General features: G+C 50.8%; 1 protein-coding gene across 2 annotated transcripts in view; it reads left to right on the plus strand.

Moving 5' to 3' along the window:
• Positions 1-21,352, plus strand: part of LOC138803016 (complement C5-like) — a 184,538-nt gene that overhangs the window by 159,672 nt on the left and 3,514 nt on the right. For both annotated transcript variants that reach the window (XM_069986831.1, XM_069986832.1), the window contains exons 37-40: positions 9-95; positions 13,530-13,619; positions 13,955-14,038; positions 14,193-14,331. In XM_069986831.1, the coding sequence (XP_069842932.1) occupies positions 9-95; positions 13,530-13,619; positions 13,955-14,038; positions 14,193-14,331 (400 nt within the window). The remainder of the gene's footprint in view (positions 1-8; positions 96-13,529; positions 13,620-13,954; positions 14,039-14,192; positions 14,332-21,352) is intronic.

Below are 21,352 nucleotides of genomic sequence, written 5' to 3' on the forward strand. Positions count from 1 at the left end.
CCCCACAGATCAGGGGTGCACCGTCTTCTACAATCCCTTCCTGGACGAGAACCTGCAGCGAGTGTGCAGCGGGGACGCCTGCAAATGCATCCAAGGTAACACAGCTCCCGCCCCCCATCACCGGGCAGCCGTATACATTATATACACCTATATACATCTATATACATTATATACATTATATACATCTATATGCACCTATACACATTATATACATCTCTATATACATTATATACATCTATATACACTTATATACAGTGTCGGACTGGAGTGCCTTGGCCCACCAGGGGAAATCATTCTTGGGGCCCACCCTTCTGCCACCGCACTTATCTATGGTAACATTAATAAAGGTCCAGTAACACGGCGTGATATGGGGCAGTGTAGGGCTGCAAATGATTGCTAATCAGCAGGGCAGGTGATGTGCAGCCGACAGCAATGATCTTAGCCGCACAAAAGATCAAATCAGCCGACTATGGGGCATTTGCTTGTCAGCCAATCTCTGGCACTTTTACATGGGCCGATCATCGGCTGAATAGACTTCCTAGGAGCACTTGTTACCGATTATTGGCCGGTGTAATTGGGCTATAAGACAATTTTCTTTGCATGATAACACTGTATACTTAGATACAAGTCATACAGCTACCAATAACACCAGTATACAAAGAGCAAATATCCCCACACATATTACCGCTATATAGTAACTGACCAAATCCTGTCTATCAAGACCGATATTACCAATAAACCAGTATACAGGAGGGAAATAGTATCACCATACATATTACCGCTATACTGTTACTGACCAAATCCTGTATACTGAGACCAATATTACCAGTACACAAGGGGGAAATATTACCGCCACACCACAACCATCACCACCATATTGTTACTGACCAAATCTGGTATACTAAGACCAATGAACACCGCACCAGATTACAAGTAACAAATAATACCCCCACATACTGACTAACACCGCCATTTACTGACTAACACCCCAGCTGCTACTGAATAAAATGCTCTGAACAAAGATCAATATCCCCTCATACAGTCATACAGAGGTAGCCCCAGCTCTACACCATATACATTACGGTGCACATAGATTTAGTGACTCACAGGGGGCGTCTTCTCTGATCGGAGTTCTTCCCTTTTCATCTTCTTCTCCATCCGTCCTGGGCCGTTATGAGAACTTCTCCGAGCCACGAATCCACAGAATCTGCCAGAGAAATATATTAGGCTCCTCGCTCTGTCACCATCCTCATCTCTCTACACACTGCACATCTGTATTGGCCTCTTTACACCTTCTCTCAGTGGTTAGCCCTGACTATTGTGTGTGTGTGTGTGTGTGTGTATATATATATATATATATATATATATATATATATATATATATATATAGTGTACACACCTTGTAGATGGCCCCTTGTTCAGTCCTCCATATAGATGGCCCTGTGTCCCTGTGTCCCTGTGTGCCTCTACTATAGTAGAGATCCCCCTCTGTGTAATCCCTTTATAGTAGATGACAACCTCTGTGCATTCCCTATATCAGGGGTAGGGAACCTTGGCTCTCCAGCTGTTACAAAACTACAACTCCCTTCATGCCTGCAACAACTGCAACAGCTGGAGAGCCAAGGTTCCCTATTCCTGCCCTATAGTATATGGCCCCCTCTGTGTAGTCCCCTTATAGATGACCCCTCTGTGTAGTCCACTAAAGTAGATGCCCCCTATAGCCTATTGTATACACACCGCACCCAGTATAGTTAACCTTATAGATGCCCCCCATTGTTGTCCCCCTCTGTGTAGTGCCCTTTATAGATGCCTCCTCAGTGTTGTCCTCCTTATAAATTGCCCCCATCCAGTGTCCCTTATAGATGTCTCCCTGTGTTATCCCCCTTATAACTGGCCCGCTTGTGTTATCCATCCCCCCATATAGATAGCCCCCTTATGTTGGCCATCCCTACCCCCCATATAGCCCCTTATGTTGTCTATTCCCCCGTATAGCCCCCTTATGTTGTCCTTGCCCCATATAGCCCCCTTAAGTTTTCCTTCCCCTGTATACAGCCCCCCTTATGTTGTCCTCCCCTGTATACAGCCCCTTATGTTGTCCTCCCCCTGTATACCGCCCCTTATGTTGTCCTCCCCCTGTTTATAGCCCCTTATGTTGTCCTCCCCCTGTATACAGCCCCTTATGTTGTCCTTCCCTGTATATACCCCCCTTATGTTGTCCTTCCCTGTATAGAGCCCCCCTTGTGTTGTCCTCCCCCTGTATACAGCCCCCCTTATGTTGTCCTTCCCTGTATACAGCCCCCCTTATGTTGTCCTGCCCCTGTATATACCCCCTTACGTTGTCCTCCCCCTGTATACATACCCCCTTACGTTGTCCTCCCCCTGTATACATACCCCCTTATGTTGTCCTTCTCCTGTATATAGCCCCCTTATGTTGTTCTCCCCCTGTATACAGCCCCCCTTATGTTGTCCTGCCCCTGTATATAGCCCCTTATGTTGTCCTTCTCCTGTATATAGCCCCCCTTATGTTGTCCTCCCCCTGTATATAGCCCCCCTTATGTTGTCCTTCCCTGTATACAGCCCCCCTTATGTTGTTCTCCCCCTGTATACAGCCCCTTATGTTGTCCTCCCCTGTATATACCACCCTTATGTTGTCCTGCCCCTGTATATAACCCCTTATGTTGTCCCCCCCTGTATACAGCCCCTTATGTTGTCCTTACCTGTATACAGCCCCCCTTATGTTGTCCTTCCCTGTATACAGCCCCCCTTATGTTGTCCTCCCCCTGTATATAGCCCCCCTCATGTTGTCCTCCCCCTGTATACATACCCCCTTATGTTGTCCTCCCCCTGTATACAGCCCCCCTATGTTTTCCTTCCCCTGTATATACCCCCTTATGTTGTCCTCCCCCTGTATACAGCCCCCTTATGTTGTCCTCCCCCTGTATACAGCCCCCTTATGTTGTCCTCCCCCTGTATACAGCCCCCCTTATGTTGTCCTCCCCCTGTATATAGCCCCCCTTATGTTGTCCTCCCCCTGTATATAGCCCCCCTTATGTTGTCCTCCCCCTGTATACATACCCCCTTATGTTGTCCTCCCCCTGTATACATACCCCCTTATGTTGTCCTGCCCCTGTATATACCCCCTTATGTTGTCCTCCCCCTGTATATAGCCCCCCTTATGTTGTTCTCCCCCTGTATACAGCCCCCCTTATGTTGTCCTTCCCAGTATACAGCCCCCCTTATGTTGTTCTCCCCCTGTATACAGCCCCCCTTATGTTGTCCTGCCCCTGTATATAGCCCCCCCTTAAGTTGTCCTCCCCCTGTATACAGCCCCCCTTATGTTGTCCTCCCCCTGTATATAGCCCCCCTTATGTTGTCCTCCCCCTGTATATAGCCCCCCTTATGTTGTCCTCCCCCTGTATATAGCCCCCCTTATGTTGTCCTCCCCCTGTATACAGACCCCCTTCTTGTCCTCCCCTGTATACAGACCCCCTTCTGTTGTCCCCCCCCCCCTGTATATAGCCCCCCTTCTGTTGCCCTCCCCCTGTATACAGCCCCTTATGTTGTCCTCCCCTGTATATAGCCCCCCTTATGTTGTCCTCCCCCTGTATACATACCCCCTTATGTTGTCCTCCCCCTGTATACAGCCCCCCTTATGTTGTCCTGCCCCTGTATATACCCCCTTATGTTGTCCTCCCCCTGTATACATACCCCCTTATGTTGTCCTGCCCCTGTATATACCCCCTTATGTTGTCCTCCCCCTGTATATAGCCCCCCTTATGTTGTTCTCCCCCTGTATACAGCCCCCCTTATGTTGTCCTGCCCCTGTTTATAGCCCCCTTATGTTGTCCTCCCCCTGTATATAGCCCCCTTATGTTGTCCTCCCCCTGTATATAGCCCCCTTCTGTTGTCCTCCCCTGTATACAGCCCCCCTTATGTTGTCCTCCCCCTGTATACAGCCCCCTTATGTTGTCCTCCCCCTGTATACAGCCCCCCTTATGTTGTCCTCCCCCTGTATATAGCCCCCCTTATGTTGTCCTCCCCCTGTATATACCCCCTTATGTTGTCCTCCCCCTGTATATAGCCCCCCTTATGTTGTCCTCCCCCTGTATATAGCCCCCCTTATGTTGTCCTCCCCCTGTATACATACCCCCTTATGTTGTCCTCCCCCTGTATACATACCCCCTTATGTTGTCCTGCCCCTGTATATACCCCCTTATGTTGTCCTCCCCCTGTATACAGCCCCCTTATGTTGTCCTCCCCCTGTATACAGCCCCCTTATGTTGTCCTCCCCCTGTATACAGCCCCCCTTATGTTGTCCTCCCCCTGTATATAGCCCCCCTTATGTTGTCCTCCCCCTGTATATACCCCCTTATGTTGTCCTCCCCCTGTATATAGCCCCCCTTATGTTGTCCTCCCCCTGTATATACCCCCTTATGTTGTCCTCCCCCTGTATATAGCCCCCCTTATGTTGTCCTCCCCCTGTATACAGCCCCCTTATGTTGTCCTCCCCCTGTATACAGCCCCCCTTATGTTGTCCTCCCCCTGTATACAGCCCCCCTTATGTTGTTCTCCCCCCTGTATACAGCCCCCCTTATGTTGTCCTCCCCCTGTATACAGCCCCCCTTATGTTGTCCTCCCCCTGTATACAGCCCCCCTTATGTTGTCCTCCCCCTGTATACAGCCCCCCTTATGTTGTCCTCCCCCTGTATACAGCCCCCCTATGTTGTCCTCCCCTGTATACAGCCCCCCTATGTTGTCCTCCCCTGTATACAGCCCCCCTTATGTTGTCCTCCCCTGTATACAGCCCCCCTTTGTTGTCCTCCCCCTGTATACAGCCCCCCTATGTTGTCCTCCCCTGTATACAGCCCCCCTTTCTGTTGTCCTCCCCCCTGTATACAGCCCCCCTATGTTGTCCTCCCCTGTATACAGCCCCCCTTATGTTGTCCTCCCCCTGTATACAGCCCCCCTTATGTTGTCCTCCCCCTGTATACAGCCCCCCTATGTTGTCCTCCCCTGTATACAGCCCCCCTTATGTTGTCCTCCCCCTGTATACAGCCCCCCTTTCTGTTGTCCTCCCCCCTGTATACAGCCCCCCTATGTTGTCCTCCCCTGTATACAGCCCCCCCTTATCTTGCCCCCTCTGATAAAAAATTAAAAAAAAACACAAGACAACTCACCTAACCACACGCTCCCCCGTCGGTCGCCGGTGTCCTCTTCTCTGACAGCAGCTCCGATGTGAAGTCCCGCCGGCGCCATCACTGACCTCAGTGTGCGCCGCGGTGGCTGGGACTTCCGGTATGCGCTGCATGAACCGGAAGTCCTAGCCGCCGCGGCGCACACTGAGGTCAGTGATGGCGCCGCCGGGACTTCGCAACGGAGCTTGCGTAACTCTTGTGATCGCAAGCAAATCTCTGCTTGCGGTCACAAGAGTGATTGACAGGGCGGGAAGCCGTAGGCTTCCCGCCCTGTCAATCACAACACTGCTTACATTTAACTGGAAGCGATTGTTGCGATCGCTTCCAGTTAAAAAGGGAGGTGCGGCCCCCGGCCCCCCTAGGAGCAGGGGGCCCACTCCAGCTCGGGGCCCACCGGGGGTTTCCCCGGCCCCCCGGTGGCCCAGTCCGAGCCTGCTTATATACATTATATGCACCTATAAACATTATATACATCTCTATATACATTATATACATTATATGCACCTATACACATTATATACATCTCTATATACATTATATACATCTATACACATTATATACATCTCTATATACATTGTATACACCTATACACATTATATACATCTATACACATTATATACATCTCTATATACATTATATACATTATATGCACCTATACACATTATATACATCTCTATATACATTGTATACACCTATACACATTATATACATCTCTATATGCTAAAATTATTATGTTAATTTGTTTTCCCTAAGACCCATTGGCATCACAACATATGGGGTAAATTCGCCCCTGCGAGCCCCTGGGACGAAGGAATATTTAATGAAAAAATAACAATTAAATTTTAATCCCCTCCTCCATGAGGTATAAATAGGCTCCACCTCCCCCTAGACCTCAGTCTAATTATAAAGAAACATAAAACACAGGGAGGGAGTCTTGTGATGCCAATGGGTCTTAGGGAAAACAAATTAACATAATAATTTTAGCTTCCCTTACGTCCCATTGGCATCACAACATATGGGGAATTAGCAAGCATTATCCCCAATGGGCGGGTTATTTATTACGTCCGCATTAAGAACAGATCTTGCAAAGGTTGTTCTTGACAAGAAAGAAGTATCCAGCCTGAAATATCTCACAAAGGTAGTCAAAGACGACCAGGTAGCTGCCTGGCATATGTCCTCAAGTGGCACAGCGGCACGCTCTGCCCAAGTGGAGGCCACAGCTCTAGTAGAGTGAGCCCTGGTAAATTCTGGTGGATCCAGATCAGCAGAAGAGTAACATAAGGCAATGGAGTCACAGATCCATCTGGATATTGAAGGTTTTGAAGCCTTTCTCCCCTTGTTCTTTCCTGCGAAAGGGATAAAGAAATTCTCGTCTTTACGAAAATCACCTACTCTATGTAGATAGATCTTGATAGCTCTGGATACGTCCAATAAAGAAAGATCCAAGTCTTCTTCAAATGATCCAGTAGGAGAAAATACAGGCAATACTATTGGCTGGTTGATGTTGGCAAATGAAGCCACCATAGGCAGGAATCCTGGAAGGAACCTAAGGATAACCTTGTCTTGGGAAAAAATCACGTATGGAGGTGCGGAGCCAAGGGCTTGAAGTTCTCCAACTCTCTTAGCAGAGGTAATGGCTAGTAAAAGAGAAACTTTCAATGTTAACTTGAAGTCTACTTCCTCCCAAGGCTTAAAGGGAGGAAGACACAGGCGTCTCAACACAAAGGATAAGTCCCATGGGTCTACCTGCTTTACCAGGTTAGGCCTAGTCTAGCCTAAACAAAATTCTTTACCTCCAAGATCTGAAAGAAACGTGAGTTTAGGTGTGCAGAGAGGGCTGCTATCTGCACCTTGATGGAACTAGGTTTTAATCCTTTATAGAAGCCTTCCTGTAAAAACTCCAATGACTGTGGAGTAGAAGGTTTAAGTCCATCAATACTCCTGCTTGCACACCAATCTTGAAAATCTTCCAAATCCGTGCATAAGATTTATTTGTAGTGCTACTACCAGCGTGAGAAAGAGTATACTATACCTTCTCAGAAAAACTAGAGTCCAATACGGTCCTCTCAGTCTCCAAGCTGTCAAGCTGAGGCTGGAAAGATTCCTGCACAGATGTTGACCCTGGAATATTAGATCCGGATACAGAGGTAACCTCCAAAATTCCCCTCTGCTCATATTCATGGGCAGGGCGAACCATGACCCCTTCGGCCAGAAGGAAGTTATTATTATCACTGACAACTGATCTTCATCAAACTCTGGGAATCATGGCTATGGGAGGAAAGATATACGCCAGCTGGTATGTCCATGGTATTGTCATTGAGTCCACTACCGTGGGATTGTCTGCCCTATAAAGGGAACAGAAATTCCTCAGTTTGGCATTGCTTGCTGATGCCATGAGGTCTCTCTGAGGAAGCCCCCACCTCTGGGTTAACTGAATGAACACTCTCCTTGAGAGAGACCATTCCCGCGGGAATGTCAGGCCTCGACTCAGTCAATCCGCCAATATATTGTCGACACCCCTGATATGAATCGCAGAGAGTCTGGTTATTCTGGTTTCTGCCCAACAGAAAATCTTCTCTACTTCCCTGAGGAGAGAAGGGGATCTGGTACCTCCCTGTTTAGGTACGCCACACAGGTCATGTCGTTCATCCGGATTCTGACTGCTCTCTGTAAAATAGGAGGAGAAAAATGAAGAAGAGCTAGGTAAATCGCTCTAAGCTCCCTCACGTTGGAGGGCAGAGCGGATTCCTGTTGACTCCAAGATCCTGCAGTCGTGATGAATGTCAGATGAGCTCCCCAACCTGTTCCTGCAGCATCCGTCGTGATGGTTATCCAGTGTGGTTCTGAAAATAAAACTCCATGTTTGACTTGTCTCCACCACATTAGAGAATGTCTTGTTTGAGTCGATAGAACATGCATCGCATCCAAGTCCTTCAGTCCTCGGTTCCATACTGTTAGTGCTTCTCTCTGAAGAAATCTCATGTGCCATAACGCCCATGGCACCGCGTCCGCAGCTGAGGCAAGGAGCCCTAGAAAGCGCACTAATGTTCTTATGGATACCTGACGAGGAGGAATTAGGAATTAAGTCTGATTTCTCTATGTTGATGAGCCAACCTAATTGTTGAAGTATTTCCTGGACACAACTGAACTCTCAGAAGATCCTGAGTCTGAGTCATAATCAACCAATTGTCCAGGTAAGGGATAACTTTATCCCCTGTAAACGGAAGCGAACCATCATGGTGACACTACCTTTGTGAAAACAAAGGGTGCGGAGGTATTCCGAATGGAAGGACTTTGAATTGTAAGTGTCTTACCTTCCCCTGGATTTGGATGGCGAAGGCTCTCCTGTGAGCCTTCAGAATCGGTACATGAAGATATGCATCCGGTAGATCTATGGTGACCATAAAATCTCCCTCCTGGAGGATAGATTTTACCGATCTTATGTTCTCCATGTGGAACGTCTTCTTTATGATGCACCTGTTGAGATATCGCAAATCTATAATAAGCCTCCAATTTCCGGATGGCTTCAGCACTAGTAACACTGGGGAGTAAACTCCCTGACCGATCTCGGATAGAGGAACATCCTCTAGAGCCTCAATGGAAAGGAGGTAAAGAATTTCTGTCTCTAGGACTAAGTGTCTTTCTGGCTTAAGATTTCTTGACAGAAGAAATCTTGGAGGAGGAAGAGATGATAAATGAAGGACATAACCATTATGAATAATATGTAACACCCAGTGATCTTTTCTTAATTCTTCCCAGGCAGGAAGAAACAAACTCAGACGTGTTCCCACTGGACAGCTTCTGCGTCAGAAGTCTGGTTTCTTGTTGGTGTCCTTATTCTGCTGCTTCCCGGAACCTCTTCTGGAATAGTTTCTTCCTCGACCTCTGTACTGGTATCTCCCTTTGCCTCGCTGAGGAGATTTTGCTCTGCGAAAGGAATCACCGCTCTTATAGGACAATGGTAGGGACTTCCCCTCCTTGTCAGACAATTCCTCCATTAATTTATCCAGCTCAGAGCCAAACAGCCTACCTGGCTGGAACTCCATATTACAGAGCTGAATTTTGGAGTTAGCATCTCCAACCCAGGGTTTTAACCATAGCGCCCTTCGGCAGCGGTTGAGAGCGTACTAGTTTTTTTACGCTAACCTGGTTCCCTGAGATGCATCATCGCAGAGGAAGTCAATGGCCATAATGACCTTTTTTTAAGGAGCGAAGGACCTTGTCCCTGCTAGCTCTACCTTCCAAATTTTCCTGGACCTTGGTCAGCCATCTTCTTAGGCTTCTAGAAACCTCAAAGAAGAAATGGAGACTGCCCCTTGGGCTGCCGCTGCCGTATATGATCTCTTGAGGGCTACCTCCACCCTTCTATCAATCGGATCCTTAAGATTGGATCCGTCCTCCGCAGGCAGCACAGTACAGTTTGGCTATGGCCGGGTCCACCTTTGGAGGCTCATTCCAGTCCTTACATTGTTCTTCCTTGAGAACATATAAGGTCTTAAACCTCTTGCTCAAACCCGGAGCCTTTTCCGGTTCCTTCCATTCCGCCTGTAACATAGACACTGAAGTCTTACCCACAGAAATAGCCCTAGGCTTTTTTGAGGAGGACCAATCCTATCCTCTTCTATTTCCTCAGGGTGTATTTCAGCTTGCACAGCTTTGCAGAGCTTGTGAATTCTATCAGCTGTGAAATACCCCCTGAATAATTCTCTCATCTTCAGAAGTAGAAGAGGTTTCAGAAGAAGATGATGACTTAACTTCATCAATCACAGTAAAACTGAAAATGACCATAATCCTACAGCCATAAAGTAATATACTCACAGGCTGGGAGTAGAGAGAGAAATACTCCATTTGGTCTTTATCTTAGGACACGGGCGGCGATTCTCATTAGCCGCTAAAGTCTTTTGCACATAGTCCTTGACCCATACAACTACCTCCTGAACATCAGGCTCCTCATAGGTTTAGGTCTGCATGAAGGACAGCGTACTTAGGCATTATAAATATTTTTAGGCATTCATAAATATTTTTATGAAAGAAAGGATGAATCTTATCTGGAAAAAATGATCCTCCTACGGTATCCATAGCCGTCAGGTAGAGGAGTCTCACACTCGGCACATGAAGTGCTTCCTTAGAAGGTCTTTTGCCAGCAGCAGGACTGGTCTCCATTTCAGACATCTGCAAATAATCAATGTATTACAATACATATAAACCACTAGCCTGGCTAGAGTGATATCGGAAAGAGACACTAGGTGGCAGCAACACTTACTTTTAAGTCTATAGAAGAGAGATCACAGCACTTTGCACTCAGATGTTTTCTATTAGATCCAAATGAGCCACAGAAAATCCTTCCAGAGGAAGACAGCCAGACCTAGAGGTAGCAACAGCTTACCTTCTGCCTTGGACACACGGCTAATCCGGCATGCAGAGAGCGCACGCCGCTGCCGGCCCCCGGAAGTTACATGACGCTGATGCCGCAGTGCTGAGACACACGCAGTGCCGATGCATTCCACGGTCGAACGCGACTGGAAGAAAAGCCAGCGGCTCGGGTGACACGCAGAGAGCGTTCCAAGACGCACTAGGTAAGAAAAACTTAAAAGCTAAGACCTGCAGAAGCAAATATCAGGATACTACCTGGACACCGGCTCCAGCGGCATCCCAGCAATCATTACCTGGAGAGAAAACCTGAATGCAACAGGTTAACAAAGCATAAAAACGGAGGAGGGACAAAGTCCCCTAGGGCTAACAGCAACGAAGTAAGAAAAGACTGAGGTCTAGGGGGAGGTGGAGCTTATTTATACCTCATGGAGGAGGGGATTAAAATTTAATTGTTATTTTTTCATTAAATATTCCTTCGTCCCAGGGGCTCGGTAAGGGAAACATTATATACATTATATGCACCTATACACATTATATACATCTCTTTATACATTGTATACATCTATACACATTATATACATCTCTATATACATTATATGCACCTATACACATTATATACATCTCTATATACATTATATACACCTATACACATTATATACATCTCTATATACATTATATACAGCTCTATGCACCTATACACATTATATACATCTCTATATACATTATATACACCTATACACATTATATACATCTCTATATACATTATATACACGTATACACATTATATACATCTCTATATACATTATATACAGCTCTATGCACCTATACACATTATATACATCTCTATATACATTATATACACCTATACACATTATATACATCTCTATATACATTATATACACCTATACACATTATATACATCTCTATATACATTATATACATCTATACACATTATATACATCTCTATATACATTATATACACCTATACACATTATATACATCTCCATACATCTATATGCACCTATACACATTATATACACCTATACACATTATATACACCTCTATACACCTATATACATCTATATGCACCTATACACAGTGCGTGTGTGTGTGGGGTAGTGTGTGTGTGTGTGTGGGGGGGGGTAGTGTGTGTGTGGGGGGGTAGTGTGTGTGTGGGGGGGTAGTGTGTGTGTGTGTGGTAGTGTGTGTGGGGGGGGGGGGGTAGTGTGTGTGGGGGGGGGGGGTAGTGTGTGTGTGTGTGGGGGGTAGTGTGTGTGTGTGTGGGGGGGGTAGTGTGTGTGTGTGGGGGGGGGGTAGTGTGTGTGTGTGTGTGGGGGGGGGGGGGTAGTGTGTGTGTGGGGGGGTAGTGTGTGTGTGTGGGGGGGTAGTGTGTGTGTGTGTGGGGGGGGTAGTGTGTGTGTGGGGGGGGGGGTAGTGTGTGTGTGGGGGGGGGTAGTGTGTGTGTGTGTGGGGGGTAGTGTGTGTGTGGGGGGGTAGTGTGTGTGGGGGGGGGTAGTGTGTGTGTGGGGGGGTAGTGTGTGTGGGGGGGGTAGTGTGTGTGGGGGGGGTAGTGTCTGTGGGGGGGGTTGTTTGTGTGTGGGGGGGGTAGTGTGTGTGTGTGGGGGGGGTAGTGTGTGTGTGTGGGGGGGGTAGTGTGTGTGTGTGGGGGGGGGGGGTAGTGTGTGTGTGTGTGTGGGGGGGTAGTGTGTGTGTGTGTGGGGGGGTAGTGTGTGTGTGTGTGTGGGGGGGTAGTGTGTGTGTGGGGGGGGGGGGTAGTGTGTGTGTGGGGGGGGGGTAGTGTGTGTGTGGGGGGGGGGGTAGTGTGTGTGTGGGGGGTAGTGTGTGTGTGGGGGGGGTAGTGTGTGGGGGGGGGGTAGTGTGTGTGTGTGGGGGGTAGTGTGTGGGGGGGGGGTAGTGTGTGTGTGGGGGGGGGGGGTAGTGTGTGTGTGTGGGGGGGGTAGTGTGTGTGTGTGTGGGGGGGTAGTGTGTGTGTGTGTGTGGGGGGGTAGTGTGTGTGTGGGGGGGTAGTGTGTGTGTGGGGGGGGGTAGTGTGTGTGTGGGGGGGGTAGTGTGTGTGTGGGGGGGTAGTGTGTGTGGGGGGGGGTAGTGTGTGTGTGGGGGGGGTAGTGTGTGTGTGGGGGGGGTAGTGTGTGTGTGTGGGGGGGTAGTGTGTGTGTGTGTGGGGGGGTAGTGTGTGTGTGTGGGGGGGGGTAGTGTGTGTGGGGGGGTAGTGTGTGTGTGTGGGGGGGGGGTAGTGTGTGTGTGTGGGGGGGGGGTAGTGTGTGTGTGTGGGGGGGGGGTAGTGTGTGTGGGGGGGGGGGGGGTAGTGTGTGGGGGGGGGGTAGTGTGTGTGGGGGGGGGGGTAGTGTGTGTGTGGGGGGTAGTGTGTGTGTGGGGGGGGTAGTGTGTGTGGGGGGGGGGGGTAGTGTGTGTGTGTGGGGGGTAGTGTGTGGGGGGGGGGTAGTGTGTGTGTGGGGGGGGGGGTAGTGTGTGTGTGGGGGGGGTAGTGTGTGTGTGTGGGGGGGGTAGTGTGTGTGTGTGTGTGGGGGGGTAGTGTGTGTGGGGGGGGGGGGTAGTGTGTGTGTGTGGGGGGTAGTGTGTGTGTGTGGGGGGTAGTGTGTGTGTGTGGGGGGTTAGTGTGTGTGTGGGGGGGGGTAGTGTGTGTGGGGGGGGGTAGTGTGTGTGTGGGGGGGGTAGTGTGTGTGTGGGGGGGTAGTGTGTGTGTGGGGGGGGGGTAGTGTGTGTGTGTGGGGGGGGTAGTGTGTGTGGGGGGGTAGTGTGTGTGTGTGGGGGGGGGGGTAGTGTGTGTGTGTGGGGGGGGTTAGTGTGTGTGTGTGTGGGGGGGGGTAGTGTGTGTGTGTGGGTAGTGTGTGTGTGTGTGGGGGGGTAGTGTGTGTGTGTGGGGGGGTGCTATCCCTTTACTCTCTACCTGCCGCACTCATCAGTACGTTGTTGTCTTAGGTGAATGTCCCAAGATGAAGAGGCAATTGGATGAGAGTGTGACGGCTGCACAGAGGAGGGACACCGTGTGTAAGGGAGTCATGACCTACGGTGAGGAGGGGGCTCCTGTGGGTGGGGCCCCTGTGCGGGGGAGGGGAGGGGACTCCTGTGGGTGGGGCCCCTGTGCGGGGGAGGGGGCTCCTGTGGCTGGGGCCCCTGTGCGGGGGAGGGGGCAGAGCAGCTGTGGTTTTGATAGTCATCAGTAAGGAACAGGACGTCTCCACCACAGGTGATCCAGCACTTTGTTACAATGTATCGGTGCAGAGCAGTCTGGGGCCCACAGGAGCAGCACAGATCTCCTCTGATACATGGTAACAAACCCTCAGCTGTGTGGAGTATCGGGGGGGTCACATGGGATCTCATGTTGTTCCCTTCTCACTCTGCAGCTTATAAAGTGAGGGCCGACACATCGGAGGAGGAAGGGGAGTTTGTGAAGTACACGGTGACCATCCTGGACATCTTCAATAAAGGTAAAGCTGCCCCCGGGCACCGTCATGGCTGCTGTAGTGACCTCCCCCTCTTATTACCAAATCCTCCCTTCTACCCCCTCCCACCTCTTCCCCCCCCTCTTGTCTCAGTCTCCGCCTCCTCCCTCAGTCTCCGCCTCCTCTCCGCCCCCTTTAGGCACCGCCTCAGTAAGGGCCAATAAACAAGTGCGTCTCATCAAGAAAAAGACGTGTGGAGAGTTCAGCCTCCAGAGCGGCGAGCAGTATCTGATCATGGGGACGGACGGCCTCCAGATCCGAGGGGAGCGCGAATTCCAGTAAGTCATCCTGAAGTGGCCCCTAATGGCCTGATACCCCTTTATCTGCTCTGGGGAAGCCCCGTGGGATCAGTCACATGATCTCTGGGATAGGCACGGGGGATCAGTCACATGATCTCTGGGATAGGCACGGGGGATCAGTCACATGATCTCTGGGATAGGCACGGGGGATCAGTCACATGATCTCTGGGATAGGCACGGGGGATCAGTCACATGATCTCTGGGATAGGCACGGGGGATCAGTCACATGATCTCTGGGATAGGCACGGGGGATCAATATTGGCAAGAAAGCAGTATAATCCGGCATACTTTCTAATCCGGCACACTTTATAATCAAGTGCACCCTATAATCCGATGCTGGTTGTTGGTACAGGCCGTACAGGTAGCATATCCCTGACACAGCGCCATGTTGGTACAGGTAGCATATCCCTGACACAGCGCCATGTTGGTACAGGCCGTACAGGTAGCATATCCCTGACACAGCGCCATGTTGGTACAGGTAGCATATCCCTGACACAGCGCCATGTTGGTACAGGCAGTACAGGTAGCATATCCCTGACACAGCGCCATGTTGGTACAGGCCGTACAGGTAGCATATCCCTGACACAGCGCCATGTTGGTACAGGCTGTACAGGTAGCATATCCCTGACACAGCGCCATGTTGGTACAGGCAGTACAGGTAGCATATCCCTGACACAGCGCCATGTTGGTACAGGCAGCATATCCCTGACACAGCGCCATGTTGGTACAGGCAGTACAGGTAGCATATCCCTGACACAGTGCCATGTTGGTACAGGCCGTACAGGTAGCATATCCCTGACACAGCGTCATGTTGGTACAGGCCGTACAGGTAGCATATCCCTGACACAGCGCCATGTTGGTACAGGCCGTACAGGTAGCATATCCCTGACACAGCGCCATGTTGGTACAGGCCGTACAGGTAGCATATCCCTGACACAGCGCCATGTTGGTACAGGCCGTACAGGTAGCATATCCCTGACACAGCGCCATGTTGGTACAGGTAGCATATCCCTGACACAGCGCCATGTTGGTACAGGTAGCATATCCCTGACAAAGCACCATGTTGGTACAGGTAGCATATCCCTGACACAGCGCCATGTTGGTACAGGCCGTACAGGTAGCATATCCCTGACACAGCGCCATGTTGGTACAGGCCGTACAGGTAGCATATCCCTGACACAGCGCCATGTTGGTACAGGCCGTACAGGTAGCATATCCCTGACACAGCGCCATGTTGGTACAGGTAGCATATCCCTGACACAGCACCATGTTGGTACAGGCCGTACAGGTAGCATATCCCTGACACAGCGCCATGTTGGTACAGGCCGCATATCCCTGACACAGCGCCATGTTGGTACATACAGGTAGCATATCCCTGACACAGCGACATGTTGGTACATACAGGTAGCATATCCCTGACACAGCGACATGTTGGTACATACAGGTAGCATATCCCTGACACAGCGACATGTTGGTACATACAGGTAGCAAATCCCTGACACAGCGACATGTTGGTACATACAGGTAGCATATCCCTGACACAGCGCCATGTTGGTACAGGCAGCATATCCCTGACACAGCGCCATGTTGGTACAGGCCGTACAGGTAGCATATCCCTGACACAGCGCCATGTTGGTACAGGCCGTACAGGTAGCATATCCCTGACACAGCGCCATGTTGGTACAGGTAGCATATCCCTGACACGGCGCCATGTTGGTACAGGTAGCATATCCCTGACACAGCGCCATGTTGGTACAGGTAGCATATCCCTGACACAGCGCCATGTTGGTACAGGTAGCATATCCCTGACACAGCTCCATGTTGGTATAGGCCGTACAGGTAGCATATCCCTTACACAGCGCCATGTTGGTACAGGCCGTACAGGTAGCATATCCCTGACACAGCTCCATGTTGGTACAGGTAGCATATCCCTGACACAGCGCCATGTTGGTACAGGTAGCATATCCCTGACACGGCGCCATGTTGGTACAGGCAGTACAGGTAGCATATCCCTGACACAGCGCCATGTTGGTACAGGCCGTACAGGTAGCATATCCCTGACACGGCGCCATGTTGGTACAGGCAGTACAGGTAGCATATCCCTGACACGGCGCCATGTTGGTACAGGTAGCATATCCCTGACACAGCGCCATGTTGGTACAGGTAGCATATCCCTGACACAGCGCCATGTTGGTACAGGTAGCATATCCCTGCCACAGCGCCATGTTGGTACATACAGGTAGCATATCCCTGACACAGCGACATGTTGGTACATACAGGTAGCATATCCCTGACACAGCGCCATGTTGGTATAGGCCGTACAGGTAGCATATCCCTGACAAAGCGCCATGTTGGTACAGGCCGTACAGGTAGCATATCCCTGACACAGTTCCATGTTGGTACAGGCAGCATATCCCTGACACAGCGACATGTTGGTACATACAGGTAGCATATCCCTGACACAGCGACATGTTGGTACATACAGGTAGCATAGCCCTGACACAGCGCCATGTTGGTACAGGCAGCATATCCCTGACACAGCGCCATGTTGGTACAGGCCGTACAGGTAGCATATCCCTGACACAGCGCCATGTTGGTACAGGCCGTACAGGTAGCATATCCCTGACACAGCGCCATGTTGGTACAGGTAGCATATCCCTGACACAGCGCCATGTTGGTACAGGTAGCATATCCCTGACACAGCGCCATGTTGGTAAAGGTAGCATATCCCTGACACGGCGCCATGTTGGTACAGGCCGTACAGGTAGCATATCCCTGACACGGCGCCATGTTGGTACAGGCCGTACAGGTAGCATATCCCTGACACAGCTCCATGTTGGTACAGGCAGCATATCCCTGACACAGCTCCATGTTGGTACAGACAGCATATCCCTGACACAGCTCCATGTTGGTACAGGCAGCATATCCCTGACACAGCGCCATGTTGGTACAGGCCGTACAGGTAGCATATCCCTGACACAGCGCCATGTTGGTACAGGCCGTACAGGTAGCATATCCCTGACACAGCTCCATGTTGGTACAGGCAGCATATCCCTGACACAGCTCCATGTTGGTACAGGCAGCATATCCCTGACACAGCTCCATGTTGGTACAGGCAGCATATCCCTGACACAGCGCCATGTTGGTACAGGCCGTACAGGTAGCATATCCCTGACACAGCTCCATGTTGGTACAGGCAGCATATCCCTGACACAGCGCCATGTTGGTACATACAGGTAGCATATCCCTGACACAGCGCCATGTTGGTACAGGCCGTACAGGTAGCATATCCCTGACACAGCGCCATGTTGGTACAGGCCGTACAGGTAGCATATCCCTGACACAGCGCCATGTTGGTACAGGCAGCATATCCCTGACACAGCGCCATGTTGGTACATACAGGTAGCATATCCCTGACACAGCGCCATGTTGGTACAGGCAGCATATCCCTGACACAGCGCCATGTTGGTACAGGCCGTACAGGTTGCATATCCCTGACACAGCGCCATGTTGGTACAGGTAGCATATCCCTGACACGGCGCCATGTTGGTACAGGTAGCATATCCCTGACACGGCGCCATGTTGGTACAGGTAGCATATCCCTGACACAGCTCCATGTTGGTATAGGCCGTACAGGTAGCATATCCCTGACACAGCGCAATGTTGGTACAGGCCGTACAGGTAGCATATCCCTGACACAGCGCCATGTTGGTACAGGTAGCATATCCCTGACACAGCGCCATGTTGGTACAGGTAGCATATCCCTGACACAGCGCCATGTTGGTACAGGCAGTACAGGTAGCATATCCCTGACACGGCGCCATGTTGGTACAGGTAGCATATCCCTGACACAGCGCCATGTTGGTACATACAGGTAGCATATCCCTGACACAGCGCCATGTTGGTACATACAGGTAGCATATCACTGACACGGCGCCATGTTGGTACATACAGGTGGCATATCCCTGACACAGCGACATGTTGGTACATACAGGTAGCATATCCCTGACACAGCGCCATGTTGGTGCAGGTAGCATATCCCTGACACAGCGCCATGTTGGTACAGGTAGCATATCCCTGACACAGCGCCATGTTGGTACAGGCCGTACAGGTAGCATATCCCTGACACGGCGCCATGTTGTACAGGTAGCATATCCCTGACACGGCGCCATGTTGGTACAGGTTACATATCCCTGACACGGCGCCATGTTGGTACAGGTAGCATATCCCTGACACAGCGCCATGTTGGTACATACAGGTAGCATATCCGTGACACAGCGACATGTTGGTACATACAGGTAGCATATCCCTGACACAGCGCCATGTTGGTATAGGCCGTACAGGTAGCATATCCCTGACACAGCGCCATGTTGGTGCAGGCCGTACAGGTAGCATATCCCTGACACAGTTCCATGTTGGTACAGGCAGCATATCCCTGACACAGCGCCATGTTGGTACAGGTAGCATATCCCTGACACAGCGACATGTTGGTACAGGCAGTACAGGTAGCATATCCCTGACACAGCGCCATGTTGTACAGGTAGCATATCCCTGACACAGTTCCATGTTGGTACAGGCAGCATATCCCTGACACATCGCCATGTTGGTACATACAGGTAGCATATCCCTGACACAGCGACATGTTGGTACATACAGGTAGCATATCCCTGACACAGCGCCATGTTGGTACAGGCAGCATATCCCTGACACAGCGCCATGTTGGTACAGGCCGTACAGGTAGCATATCCCTGACACAGCGCCATGTTGGTACAGGTAGCATATCCCTGACACAGCGCCATGTTGGTACAGGCCGTACAGGTAGCATATCCCTGACACGGCGCCATGTTGTACAGGTAGCATATCCCTGACACGGCGCCATGTTGGTACAGGTAGCATATCCCTGACACGGCGCCATGTTGGTACAGGTAGCATATCCCTGACACAGCGCCATGTTGGTACATACAGGTAGCATATCCGTGACACAGCGACATGTTGGTACATACAGGTAGCATATCCCTGACACAGCGCCATGTTGGTATAGGCCGTACAGGTAGCATATCCCTGACACAGCGCCATGTTGGTGCAGGCCGTACAGGTAGCATATCCCTGACACAGTTCCATGTTGGTACAGGCAGCATATCCCTGACACAGCGCCATGTTGGTACAGGTAGCATATCCCTGACACAGCGACATGTTGGTACAGGCAGTACAGGTAGCATATCCCTGACACAGCGCCATGTTGTACAGGTAGCATATCCCTGACACAGTTCCATGTTGGTACAGGCAGCATATCCCTGACACAGCGCCATGTTGGTACATACAGGTAGCATATCCCTGACACAGCGACATGTTGGTACATACAGGTAGCATATCCCTGACACAGCGACATGTTGGTACATACAGGTAGCATATCCCTGACACAGCGCCATGTTGGTACAGGCAGCATATCCCTGACACAGCGCCATGTTGGTACAGGCCGTACAGGTAGCATATCCCTGACACAGCGCCATGTTGGTACAGGTAGCATATCCCTGACACAGCGCCATGTTGGTACAGGCCGTACAGGTAGCATATCCCTGACACGGCGCCATGTTGTACAGGTAGCATATCCCTGACACGGCGCCATGTTGGTACAGGTAGCATATCCCTGACACGGCGCCATGTTGGTACAGGTAGCATATCCCTGACACAGCGCCATGTTGGTATAGGCCGTACAGGTAGCATATCCCTGACACAGCTCCATGTTGGTACAGGCAGCATATCCCTGACACAGCGCCATGTTGGTACAGGCCGTACAGGTAGCATATCCCTGACATAGCGCCATGTTGGTACATACAGGTAGCATATCCCTGACATAGCGCCATGTTGGTACATACAGGTAGCATATCCCTGACATAGTGCCATGTTGGTACACACTATATAATTATACATACAATATAGAGAGATGAGACCAGGCGCCACACAGAGGGGATCAGTGCTGCAACACAGCAACTATAGATGAAATGATAGCGGATAGGTCACACAGGTGTATTAGTCTAGGTGTCACTAGCTATAATACCGCATGATACATGTAAGCATACTATGACAGACAGCGGCCTATAAGTATCCGTACTGCAGTAACAATACATCCAGGTGACAGGTCACATTTATAGGAGGCAGGTATAGAAGTGATTGTACCATATCAGGGCTCCTGCACGTCCCTCCAGCCGCCATCACACACAGGAAATCATCAGGGCGTATACACCGACTGGGATTGGGGGATAGAAATAATACAGGATGCCTGCAGCAAACTGTGAGAGAGAGAGAGAGTGCCAGGACTGCAGCAGTACAATTACTGAGTAACATCTACTGTATGGGGGGGGGGGGGGGCCTCTGCATCTACTGTATGGGGGGGGGGGGGGGCCTCTGCATCTACTGTATGGGGGGGGGGGGGCCTCTGCATCTACTGTATGGGGGGGGGGCTCTGCATCTACTGTATGGGGGGGGGCCTCTGCATCTACTGTATGCGGGGGGGGGGGGGCTCTGCATCTACTGTATGCGGGGGGCCTCTGCATCTACTGTATGCGGGGGGGGCTCTGCATCTACTGTATGCGGGGGGGGGGGCTCTGCATCTACTGTATGGGGGGGGGGGCTCTGCATCTACTGTATGGGGGGGGGGGCTCTGCATCTACTGTATGGGGGGGGGGCCCTCTGCATCTACTGTATGGGGGGGGGGCCTCTGCATCTACTGTATGTGCGGGGGGCTCTGCATCTACTGTATGGGGGGGGGCTCTGCATCTTACTGTATGGGGGGGGGGCTCTGCATCTACTGTATGCGGGGGGGGGGGGGCTCTGCATCTACTGTATGGGGGGGGGGGCTCTGCATCTACTGTATGCGTGGGGGGGGCCTCTGCATCTACTGTATGGGGGGGGGCTCTGCATCTACTGTTATGGGGGGGGGGCTCTGCATCTACTGTATGGGGGGGGGCTCTGCATCTACTGGATGGGGGGGGGGGCCCTC

This window comes from Dendropsophus ebraccatus, chromosome 10 (genome assembly GCF_027789765.1).
Source record: "Dendropsophus ebraccatus isolate aDenEbr1 chromosome 10, aDenEbr1.pat, whole genome shotgun sequence".
Lineage (NCBI taxonomy): Eukaryota > Metazoa > Chordata > Amphibia > Anura > Hylidae > Dendropsophus > Dendropsophus ebraccatus.